Genomic DNA, 12,035 nt, shown 5'->3' with positions numbered 1-12,035 from the left:
AGTGGGTCAAATCCGGCCACCCCCCTTTGTAAGCAGTTTTATCGGCCCCCAGCCGTGCCCATTAGTCTACATACCGTCCGTGGCTGCCTTAGTGCTGCAAGGGTGGTGCCGAGTGGTCAGGCCCTGAACGGATGGTCCGCAGAGTTTAAAATCTTCACTCTCTGGCCCTCTGCAGAAGAGGCTTGCTGACCCTGCCCTAAACTGTCAGGCTTCAGCAGCTATGTCACCGTCTCAGCAATCAGGAACTTGTCTTCGGGGTCTGTCATGGTCCACTCACCCTCTGATTCTGATTCCTCCCTAACTCCCTGGTTGACGTTGTTAACAGACGGATAAGACTAAATGTGGCGTGCTGGGGGGATAAACGGGGCCTCCTGTGACCCATCTGACAGAGATGGATTTGGGGGTTTTGTTCTTTTCCTTAAATCCTTAAAACCTTTATTTTTAAAGACTGAATTTTGAAATCCTGTCAGTGTTAATGTTCGCCGAGCATCCTTCCAGATGTCTCTGGGCTTACACACAGAGTGGATCAATGGGTCAGGGAGAGATATCCCGCTGTCTTGGGTCACAGCGTTTCCTCCACACTGTTGCCTGTGCCCTGTCCTCTCCTGACTCTGAGCTCGCTGCTCCAGCCGCTGCTGAGCCAGCCTGACTTCTGCCGTGTTCGTCTTTTTCTTGATTTGTTTTCCTCCCTGGAGAGGTTTGCCTTATCCTCGCCTGAGTATCCTGTATCCATTTTTTTCTAGTCTGTTTATATATAGCTTCCGTTCTTTCCTAACACAGGGACATTTTCCTGCATTGTGTTTGTTTAGCCGCATCATTTGTCCGTATTTGGCTCATCGGTGACCATCATGTCTCCCTGACTTTAATCAGTACCTTTCCTCTGCCTTCACTGTGATTGCCATAAGCATTTTCTTAGGTCACTTATTTAATTTTAATCTCTGTTCTGTTTTTGCTATTTCAGATTTATTTATCAGATCTTAATACTATTGTCTTGGTCCTCAATTAATTTCCTAGTACCTATAATATCCATTTTTGTCTGATTCTTTGGATTACTTTTGGTTTGTTTATACATTTTTTCCAGTGTTTTTAATTTGTGGTAAATTATACATGACATAAAATTTACCATTTTAACCATTTGTAAGTATACAGTTAAGTACACTCACGTTGTGCAACCATCACCACCATCCATCTCCAGAACTTCTTCATCATCGCAAACTGAAACTCTGTCCCCAGTAAACAACAATTCGCCGTTCTCTCTTTCCCCAGCCCCTGGCCCCCACCATTCTACTTTCTGTCTCTGAATTTACTGCTCAAGCTACCTCCTATAAGTGAAATCATACAGTATTTGTCCTTTTGTGACTGGCTTCTTTCACTTAGCATGTGATGTCCTCATAGTTCATCCATGTTGTTGCACATGTCAGAATGTCCTCCCTTGTTAAGGTTGAGTGGGATTCCATTGGATGGATGGACCACGTTTTGTTTATCCATTCATATGTTGGTGGACACTTGTGTTGCTTCGTCTTTGGGCTCTTGTGAATAATACTGCTGTGAACATGGGTGTGCAAATATCTGTTCGAGTCCCTGCTTTCAGTTCTTTTGGGCACATACCCAGAAGTGGAATTGCTAGATTTTTAAAGTTTTTTGAGGAACCTCCATACTCTTTTCCATGGTGACTGCACCACTTTACATTCCTACTAGCAGTCACAAGGCTTCCAATTCCTTCACAGCCTCCCCAGCATTTATTTTCTATTTTTTTGATAATAGGCATCCTAAGAGGTATGCAGTGGTACCTCATTGTGGTTTTGATATTTGTTTCCCTATTGATTGATAATGTTGAGCATCTTTTCATGTGTTTTTTGGCCATTTGTATATCTTCTTTGGAGAAATGTCTGTTCAAGTCCTTTGCCCAGTTTTTAATTGGGTGGTTGTTTTTTTTGTTGTTGAGTTGTAGTTCTTTACATATTTGGGTAATTAACACCTTATTGGATAATGATTTGCAAATATTTTCTTCCATTCCATGAATTGCCTCTTCACTCTGTTGATAGTGTCTTTGATGTACAGAAGTTTTAAAATTTTGATATAGTTAGTCCAATTTACTTTTTTCTTTTTTGTGCCTTTGGTGTCATATACAAGAAATCATTGCCAAATCCAGTGTTGTGTCACTTTTCCCTGGTGTTTTCTTCTAAGCATTTTATGGTTTTAGCTCTTACATTTAGGTCTTTGATCCATTTTGAGGTTTTTTTTTTTGAGAACGATTGGCCCTGAGCTAACATCTGTGCCCATCTTCCTCTACTTTATATGTGGGACGCCTGCCACAGCATGGCTTTATAAGTAGTGTGTACGTCTGTGCCCAGGATCCGAACCGGTGAACCCCGGGCCGCAAAAGCAGAGCGCATGAACTTAACCACTATGCCACTGGGCTGGCCCCACCATTTTGAGTTTATTTTTGTAAACGGCATTGGGTAAGAGTTCAATTTTACTCCTTTGCCATGGATATTCACTTATCCCAGCACCATTTGTTGAAAAGACTGTTCTTTCCACATGACTGGTCTTGTCACCGTTGCTGAAAATCTTTTGGCCATATATGCATGGGTTTACTTCTGGGCTCTCTATTCCACTGGTCTGTCTGTCTGTCCTTATGACAGTAGCCCACTGATTCGATTACTCTAGCTTTGTAGTAAGCTTTGAAATCAGAAAGCATGAGACGTCCAACTTTGTTCGTTTTCAAGATGTTTTGAGATTCCATGTGCATTTTAGGATGGAGTTTTCTATTTCTGGAAAAAGAAAAATTGTCAACTGGATTTTGATTGAGATTACATTTGAATTTGTAGATCACTTTGGTTAGTATTGACATCTTAATGATACTAAGTCTTCCAATCCACCAACACAGAATGTCTTTCCATTTATTTGTGTCTTTCATCTCTTTCAGCATTAATTTACAGTTTTCAGTGTACACGTCCTTCACCTCCTTGGTCAAGTTTATTTCTAAATATTTTACTTTTTTTGGTGAGGAAGATTGGCCCCAAGCTAACATCTGTTGCCAGTCTTCCTCTTCTTTTGCTTGAGGAAGACTGTCCCTGAGCCAACATCTGTGGTAATCTTCCTGTAGTTTTTGTATGTGAGATGCTGCCACAGCATGGCTTGATGAGTGGTGTGTAGGTCTGCCCCTGGGATCTGAACCCCAGGCTGCCAAAGCAGAGCGTGTAAACTTAACCACTACACCACTGGGTCGGCCCGTAAATATTGTGTTCTTTTTGATGCTATTGTAAAGGAATTGTTTTCTTAATTTCCTTTTTGGACCATTCATTGTTGGTGTATAGAAGTAGAACTTCCTTTTTGAGCATGGATTGCGTGTCCTGCCACTCTGCTGAATTTCATTGGTTCTAACAGGTTTTCTCCTGGAGGTCTTTAGGGTGTTCTACTATAAGACCATGTTGTCTGGGAACAGAGATAATTTTACTCCTTCCTTTCCAATTTGGATCCCTTTTCTTTCCTGTTCTTGCTTACCTGCTCTGGCTAGGACTTCCAGTACTGGAGCGAATTCGTGAGCAGAGACACTGATACAGAATCTGGACTTGAAAGGTGAACCCTGTATCCATTAGTAGGACACTTTAGTTTGGCTTTCGTGAAACTCACATGTCAGGTATTTATTGTTTTTGTTTTCTCTTCCTTTTTTGCAGAAAATTAACGAATTAATAAAAAGACCCAATGTCAGCCCCAAAGTGAGGGAACTTTTAGAGCAAATTAGTGCTTTTGACAATGTTCCCAGGAAAAAGGCGAAATTTCAGGTATGTGTTTGATCTGACTCCCGACTGGAGGGGATGCGTAGCTCCTTGGTGACTGAGCATGTGCCTGTCAGAATGGGCTAAGGGGGGGGTTTCTTCCTTCTGTTCCTTACAGAATTGGATGAAGAACAGTTTAAAAGTTCATAATGAGTCTGTTCTGGAGCAGGTGTGGAATATCTTCTCGGAAGCTTCCAGCACTGTAAGTCAGATCTAATTTTAAATTTGTAGTGTGGCAAAAATGATTAGTCAGAATGAAATGGGAATGTCTTGTCTTCGGAGGTCAAAACAGCCTTCTTTTTCAGAGCGCCTCTGTGTGCCTTCATTTATGGGAGGAATAAACTGAGTGCACTGCAGAGAAGATGTCCTTATTGTGCAGAGAAAGGCATTTAATCCCCGTGTTTGATAACAAGAGCAGCTAACTGGAAGTACTGGCTTAAACATCAGGCAGCGGATGCGCTGGAAAGAACAGGCGCTCTGGGTGTCTGACACACCTGGTTGGAATCCCTGCTGTGCTGTTTGCCGCACATTTGATCTTGTGCACATTATTTAACCTCTCTGAGCCTCAGCCTCCTTTTCTTAGAAAAATGTGGATGATCATCTTCATTCATTTATTCGGTACTTACTGAGTGCCTGATCTGTGCCAGGGTCTGAACAAAAAATATAAAATATCTTGGGTGGTGATAGTGCCATGAGGAAAATAAACAGGGCGAGGACGTCGAGAGTGACTACGAGTCCTCTCGGGTGGGGGTGGGGGTCCCAGAGCGCCCTTACAGCTGCGCTAGTACAGCAGACGAGGCTATAAAAGCGTCCCCTCCTGCCCTGCGTTTGGTGGGCACTCGATGAGCGTTCATCTCCTTCCTTCTGGTGGAGGGAGAATTCCCTTAGAGTAGCTCAGTCACCCGCCTGTCAAAGTGGTTTCATCGGAGACCCCGGGTGTAATATACAGGTGCAGAGTCTCATTTGATATCCGCTAGCACACTGTTGGTTACATTGTTAATTTAAAATTTTCCCATTAATTCACTTGTATTTGCTCCTATTTGGAGCTTATATCCCATTTGGAGACTTACATTAGTAGTAGTTTGAAAAAAGGTAGTGGGTGTTTTATTCTAATCACATTGTCAAGAGTTGTTTTGCTTTATAGCAAGGAAATAGTTTTTGTATTAAATTGGGATAAAAATGAAACTTTATCTTGGCAGTCTAGCCTTTGTCTCTTTCAGAATATATGAATTGGACCTTTGAAACCTTATAAACAGTCATTTAATTGGCATTTATGTGGCAGCTGTTTTTTAAAGGTTATTTCCTTTATTTTAACTAAGAATCAAATATTTGAAATTACCTAGTTCGACTATATAGTTTAAAAAAAGTCTTTCCCATTTCCCTTCTGAAGCTGCGAGCATGTTAAGAATTAAAAACGATAATCACTAACAGCTCGTGGTAACTCTGAGTCTGAGAAATATGTGTGCTTGCCTTGCCTTTGCCCCCTGAGCCTCACAGCATGCCCCAGTGTGTGGATGTGCCGTCCGTTCACCTGCAGTGTTCGTCGTCCTGTTGCTCTGCACCGGCCTGAGGTTGGGTGCTTCACCTCCTCCTCTACCATGGGACCATCTCTAGCCCCGCATACATCGTACCTGGTGTTGTGGGTGCAGCATAATCAGGCCGAGGTCCTGCCTTCACAGACTGTGCTCTAGTCGGGGAGACAGACACATGCGGATGTGGGTTTGTGCTCTAATGTCAGGTCATGATAGGCGCCAGGAAGAAACAGAAGGTGGGGGGAAGGGGCAGAGTGAAGCAGGCACTCTGTTAGGTGAGAGTCAGTGGAGGCGTCGCTGAGACCTCATTTGAGGAGAGCCTGGCATGAAGTAGAAAGAAGACGGGGCATGAATTTGTCTAGTCATTTCTTGAGTGCCTGTGGTCTCCCACCCTCCCTCTCCTCCCTCCAGTGGCGAGGAGTTGGTCTGGACGTGGAGGGGACACACCAGCTAGAGACTGGGGCTGACGTGTGCTGAAGGAATACCCGACTGTCAGACAGGAACAGAAGTGCGGGATGGGTGGGGAGTGTCTTTGTCCCCTTCTTCCGCCCGAGTCCGGTGCTGAACTCTGCTCTGCCTTCGACCCCGCATGCGTCTGGACTAGTGGATTTCTCTCAACTGCTGCCGAGAAAACGCCAACCATTTAGTTGAATGTCCGTCTCCTAAATGCTGCTCTTCTGGGCAGGGGCGAGCGTCCGGGTCTGAGTGAGGCGTGGCCTCTGTAGAGTCTTGTGCGCGAGCAAGAGCCGGCCCTTCTTTATTTGGTCCACCTTCGGGGGCAGTAGTTCTCCCTTGTGACTGAGTCTCCTGAAGGCGCAAGACTGGAGGTGACTGTCTGAGTCACCTGGCTGGTGACTAACAGAGATGGAACTTGGGCCCAGGTCTGCAGATGCTTAAGTCCAGTGGTTTCTACCACAACTGAAGCGGCCTGAGAGCTCCTGCCATTGACCCCCTCCTTCCCCCCCAGACGCATTAGGGCTCCCAGAGCAGTTCAGCAGATTGCTCATGTCGTCTCCTGAGAAGGGGCTGGCGTAGAGACTCTAGCGTATTTAGAGTCAGGGAGCACAGCAGGCACTGGGACTAGCCATGCTGATCTGTGCTGATTTGGATAGGGTATTGCAGTAAACGGACAGCTGACCTTGTTCCAGTGCTTGTGGTTATTTAGTTCCCCATGGTTCCTGACCCTCCGTCCAGGTGTCCCTGACCCCTCCTCTAAGGTAGCCATCTAATCTGAATGAGGATGATAATAACAATACCTCTGTCTAGTCCTCGATAGTTACAAAACCCTTCCCGCTCACCGGGCCCGTTTACTGGGCATGTCCCGTGCTAAGCACATGACATATCTTATTTGATTCGTGCATCAACTGCATAAGGTAGGTGTTACTAGCTTTGTTTTATAGATGAGGAAATTGGTTTAGAGCAGCTAAATAACTTGCCCTGAGTCACCTGGCTGGTCGTGAACAGAGCTGGAACTTGAACCCAGGTCTGCAGATGCATAAATCCAGTGGTCCTGCCACATCTAAGTGCTCGTCTTATTGCAAAGAAAAGTGAATAGTGAGCCACAGTTAAAGGTCTGGCTTGCGTGACGGAAGGATGCTTCAGTTTTCCCTTGGAATGAAAATGTCTGTTAAATGCAGAGAGGGGTGTGGGCCGGGGCAGTTATTCCCAGTTCGTATATTTATTGCTATATTTTAGCTATTGTTTAGCATTTAGCACAGTTATAAAATGGTAAGTAATAAAGACATTTTTCTTGGAACATTTTCTTCAGTAGATACATGCAATGATGTGAACAACTGTGTCTGGAATGAGTATTTATGTGTTTCTTGGTTTTGCTTAATAATAAGGAACCTGTCAGTAAGGAGCGAGATCAACAGCCACTCAACCCAGTGGCGGATCCACATGCAGAAATCTCCGCCAAGGTTCCATGTTCCAAAGCAAATGATACCACGGAAGAACAAGCAAAGGTGAAGAAGAATAAAAGAGAAAGGAAGGAAGAACGGCAGAAGAAAAGAAAAAAAGAAAAGAAAGAACTAAGATTAGAAAACCACCAAGAGAATTCAAAGAGTCAGAAGCCCAAAAAGCGCAAAATGGGGCGGGAGGCCGAGCAGGAAGCTGGAGGGGAGGACAGCCCCAAGGCCAGCGGCTCCGCAGGGAAGCCTAGCCAGAGGAAGAGGAGCAAGGGCTTGTGCGCCGAGGACGGGGCAGTGGCTGGAGGCGTGGACGAGGAGGAGGCAAAAACCGGTCCAGGAAAGAGAAAGCGGAAGCATTCGGAGAGTACGTGGCTAGCTTATGTTCCCGGGCTTGTTAAAAACATTTTGAAGCTGTGAATTTGGGATACATAAAATCCATTAGACCTTGCATTTTGAACCAAGTAAGGCAAAGAGCATAAGCTTAGGGATCGGGCCGACCTGGGCTCAGTCCAGGCAAGTGACCTCCCTCTCAGCTCCCCATCTCCTCATCTCACGTGGAGGAGGAGAAACCCCACGGTGCTGGTTGCTTGGGGAGTGGGAGAGGTGATGGATGTAAGGGGCCTGACCATGTATGGCTCTCGTTAAATGGTAGCTTCTGTCATAAATGCAAAATCTTTTTCTTTCAATCTTTCTAATTACTTAGTTGAAGCAGAGTCCAAGAAGAAAAAGATAAAGTTCCCAGGACATTCTGAGGGTGAAGAACCAGAAAACCATGAGGCTTCTGCAAAAGGTATTGCTGCCATCATTTGGAAAGCTTTGCCCTCCTTAGGGTGGGGAAGGAGGAGGGGAAGCAGGGCTTTCTGGCAGGTCGTACCCTCCAGAGGCATGTGGAAAAATCTGAAAGCAAAGTAAGTTCTGTAGGATGTGACTCCAAAGAAATGAATGAGAACTGTGTGAGCCACTCTTACAGTGTCTCTGTCTAGCTTTAAAGATAAAAAGTAAAGCTGTCTGGATTGGAAATAGATACTGTCTTTGGAATTTAAAATAAACCCAGCATGACTCTCTGAGCCCCTGCTCCTTTTCCCCTCTCCTTGCTTCCCCTGTCGCTGCCTCTCATTACTCTCCTAGACGTGCCCTGAGGTCCAGCCAGACTCGGCTGTTCCCTCTCCCCACGTCTGGGCCTGTTCCTGGTGTCTCCTTGCTTGAAACTCCATGGCCACCTCCCTAAGCTAGAAGGTGTATTTGTCAGAATCCATTCCCTGGCCTTCCAGCTTCCTCTTAACTGCTGCCTCCTCCACAAAGCTGCTGCTACTCCTCAGGCCCGAAGCCTTCCCTAGGCTCCTGCCAGTCAAGAACAGACCCGAGGACTCAAGTGGGAATCGAGGCTTTATTAACGGAGGGTCAGTGACTGCCCAAGTTGGGTTAGATCTCTTAGCTTGGAACCCTTCCCCAACTTTGTATAAATGAGGCTTTTCTGAAAATAAATTTTTCGTTTTGAGATAATTGTAGATTGACATGCAGTTATGTGAAGTGATGCAGACTTGTGTATCCTTATGTATCCATGTATCCTTTCCCCAGTTTCCTCCAAGGGTAACACCTTACACAGCTATAGTACTGTCTCTCCCCAGGGTGTTGGCACTGACAGAGTTAGGAGACAAAGGTTTCCATTGTGCAAGGATCCTCCTGTTGCCCTTTTATAGCCACGCCCACTTCCCCCTCACTCCCACCCGCTTCTTTGCCCCAGCAATCACTAATCTGTTCTCCATTTGTATAATTTTGTAATTTCAGACTGTTGCATTTAGTATGTAACCTGAGATTTGCTCTTTTCACTCAGCATTATTCTCTGGAGATTCATCCAGGTTGCTGCACATATCAATAATCTATTCCTTTTCGTTGCTTAGTAGTAGTCCATGGCATGGATGTACCACAGTTTGTTTAACCATTTGTCTACTGAAGGATACCTGGACTATTTCCAGGTTCTGGTTATTATGAATAAAGCTGCTGTAAACATTCATGTACAAGTTTTTGTGTGAACATACATCATTTTTTCTGGAATGTATGTTCAGGAGTACAGTAGCTGTGTAGTATGGCAGTTGCATGTTTAGTTTTTTAAGAAACTGCCAACTTTTTCAAGAGTGGTTGTACCGTTTTATATTCCCACCAGCAATGTGTGTGTGATCCAGTTTCCCCACATCCTGGCCAACATTTGGTGGTGGTACTGTTTTTTTAGCATTCTGATAGGTATGTAGTAAAGCTTATAGTGGTTTAAGTTTGTATATCCCTAATGATGTTGAATATCTTTTCATGTACTTATTTGCCATCTGTGTATCTCTTCATTGAAATGTCTGTTCTTGTCTTTTGCCCATTTTCTAATTGGATTGTTTGTTTGTTTTACCTGTTGAGATTTGAGAGTTCTTTATATATTCTAAATATTAGTCCTTTGTGGGATGTGTGGTTTGCAGGGTTTTTTTTTTTTCCCCCAGTCTGTAGCTTGTCTTTTCATCCTCTTAACAGAATCTTTTGTAGAGTAAAAGTTTTTAATTATGAAGAAATCTAATTTATCTGCTTTTCCTCTAATAGATCATACTTTGGGTGTCAAATTTCAGAACTCTTTGCCTAACCCTAGATCTCAATGATTTTTTTCTTATTTTTTTCTAAATGTTTTATAGTTTTACATTTTATACTTAAGTCCATGATCCATTTTGAGTTAATTTTTAGGAATATTAGCCCTGAGCTAACATCTGCTGCCAATCCTCCTCTTTTTGCTGAGGAAGACTGGCCCTGAGCTAACGTCTGTGCCCATCTTCCTCTATTTTATATGTGGGATGCCTGCCACAGCATGGCTTGATAAGTGGTGTGTAGGTCCATGCCCAGGATCTGAACCAGTGATCCCTGGGCCGTTGATGCAGAGCACATGAACTTAACCACTATGCCACCAGGCAAGCCCCCATATGGAGTTAGTTTTTATATAGAATATGAGACTTAGTTCAAGGGTCATTTTTTTGCCCATCAATGTCTAGTTGCTCCAGCACTATTTGTTGAAGAGGCTATTTTTTCCCTCATTGAATTGGTTTTGCACTTTTGTCAAAAATCACTTGGGGTATTTGTATAGGTCTATTCTGGGTTCTTTATTCTATTTCGTTGATTGTGTATCTGTCCTTCTACCAATACCACACATTCTTGATTACTGCAGCTATCTACAGTAAACTTGAAGTCTTGAAATTGTGTAGGCTTATTTCTCCCACTTTATTCTTTTCAAAATTAAGTTTTAGAATAATCTTGTCTATATCTACAAAAAAAATCTTGCTGTGATGATGTAGGAATTGGATTATACCTGTATATTAATTTGGGGAGAATTGGTATATTTACCCTATTGAGTCTTCCAATCCATGAACATGGTATATCTTTCTATTTATTTAAATCTTTGATTTCTTTGATTAGCATTATGGATTTTCAGCATACAAATCTTCTTCTTCCCAGGAGCAGAAGTCCCACAGATGAGTCTTTTAGCCCACTGTATAGTAATTATTTGTGGCTGTCCCCTCTCTTATTCAAGGTTAAGCTCCTTTTGCTCATCTTTGTCTTGCTTACTGCTCTTGGACAGCCCCGTGATCTTAGTGGATGCTTAGTAAATCTTCTTTAGTTCATTAGATACCACTCTGTCTTTTTACAGGAACTTGTAGTAGTGATGGTACTTAGGATACTTAGTTAACCTGCTCACTCTAAGAACGAGTACTGTGAGGGTAGTCAGTACTGCTAGGCCACTGTGATTGGATGGGTCAAGTGCCTGCTACACGGTACCATGGTGTCCTGTTCATTCAGGGTTAGTTCATTTTCCAGGTAGCAAAGAGATGTTGCAGAAATCATTTCTTTATCTTCCTGGTGATATAACAAAACAAAATGTTTTACAGATTATTCTTTATATTATAGGTAAATTCAACTGGAAGGGAACTATTAAAGCAGTCCTGAAACAGGCCCCAGATAACGAAATAGCAATCAAAAAGCTACGGAAAAAGGTATGGTGTACGAACCCAGGTATATAATCTCAGGACAATCAGTTCTTTATTTTAAAATGTACAGTTTGTTGTTTTAATCTAAAATACTATAAATGTCGTGTATCTTGGTGACTTTCATGCTGCTCCAGGAACCCCTCAGGGTTTGTGGGGAGGGAATGGGGCCAAGTCCCATGACACTTCCTCAGCCACTGCAGTGCCTATATTAAATGTGAAAATTATTGTTCTAGATGTTTTTCTATCTTTTGATTATTCCAGAGCAATGGTTTCTTCTTTTTGTTTAATTCTTCATCAGTGTCTGACACAGGTAAAGTGCTCATGTGTGTACAGTTGCACAAGTTTTCACAAGCAGAACACACCTGTGTAACCAGCACCTGGCTTGCTATTATTTTTTACTATTGGTCTACTTCTGGATTAAAGGACTTTTTAGGTCAATTTTCAGGACAAATACACCCATTTGACGGTTGTTTCTCTTTGTGAAGGTTTTAGCTCAGTATTATGCTGTGACAAATGAACATCACAAATCTGAAGAGGAGCTTCTGGTCATCTTTAACAAGAAAATCAGCAAGAACCCCACCTTTAAGTTATTAAAGGACAAAGTCAAGCTTTTGAAATGAACATTTTTATATTTAAACATTGAATCCATTCTCTTGATTTCTTCCTTTCACTGCTGTTTGTAAAACATGTAATGAATTATAACAACTCATTTTCCTTTCCAAAGTTGTATTTTTAAGTTAAGAAAAATATATATTTTTGGTAGAACTTTTATGAGAAAGTAAAATATATTCTTGTCCAAAA

The 12,035-nt window shown here is 42.9% G+C and overlaps 1 protein-coding gene across 3 annotated transcripts in view; it reads left to right on the top strand.

Annotated features, from left to right (window-relative positions):
• LYAR (Ly1 antibody reactive) overlaps nucleotides 1-12,035 on the top strand; it is a 20,896-nt gene extending 8,861 nt beyond the window's left edge. For all 3 annotated transcript variants that reach the window (XM_001501112.6, XM_070262712.1, XM_023638359.2), the window contains exons 4-9: nucleotides 3,681-3,788; nucleotides 3,901-3,984; nucleotides 7,159-7,588; nucleotides 7,928-8,014; nucleotides 11,155-11,240; nucleotides 11,720-12,035. In XM_001501112.6, coding sequence (XP_001501162.1) covers nucleotides 3,681-3,788; nucleotides 3,901-3,984; nucleotides 7,159-7,588; nucleotides 7,928-8,014; nucleotides 11,155-11,240; nucleotides 11,720-11,854 — 930 coding nt within the window. In that variant the 3' untranslated portion in view covers nucleotides 11,855-12,035. The remainder of the gene's footprint in view (nucleotides 1-3,680; nucleotides 3,789-3,900; nucleotides 3,985-7,158; nucleotides 7,589-7,927; nucleotides 8,015-11,154; nucleotides 11,241-11,719) is intronic.

Source organism: Equus caballus, chromosome 3, assembly GCF_041296265.1.
Source record: "Equus caballus isolate H_3958 breed thoroughbred chromosome 3, TB-T2T, whole genome shotgun sequence".
Lineage (NCBI taxonomy): Eukaryota > Metazoa > Chordata > Mammalia > Perissodactyla > Equidae > Equus > Equus caballus.
The sequence above is the reverse complement of the archived record's forward strand: the minus strand, read 5'-3'. Positions and strand labels throughout refer to the sequence as shown.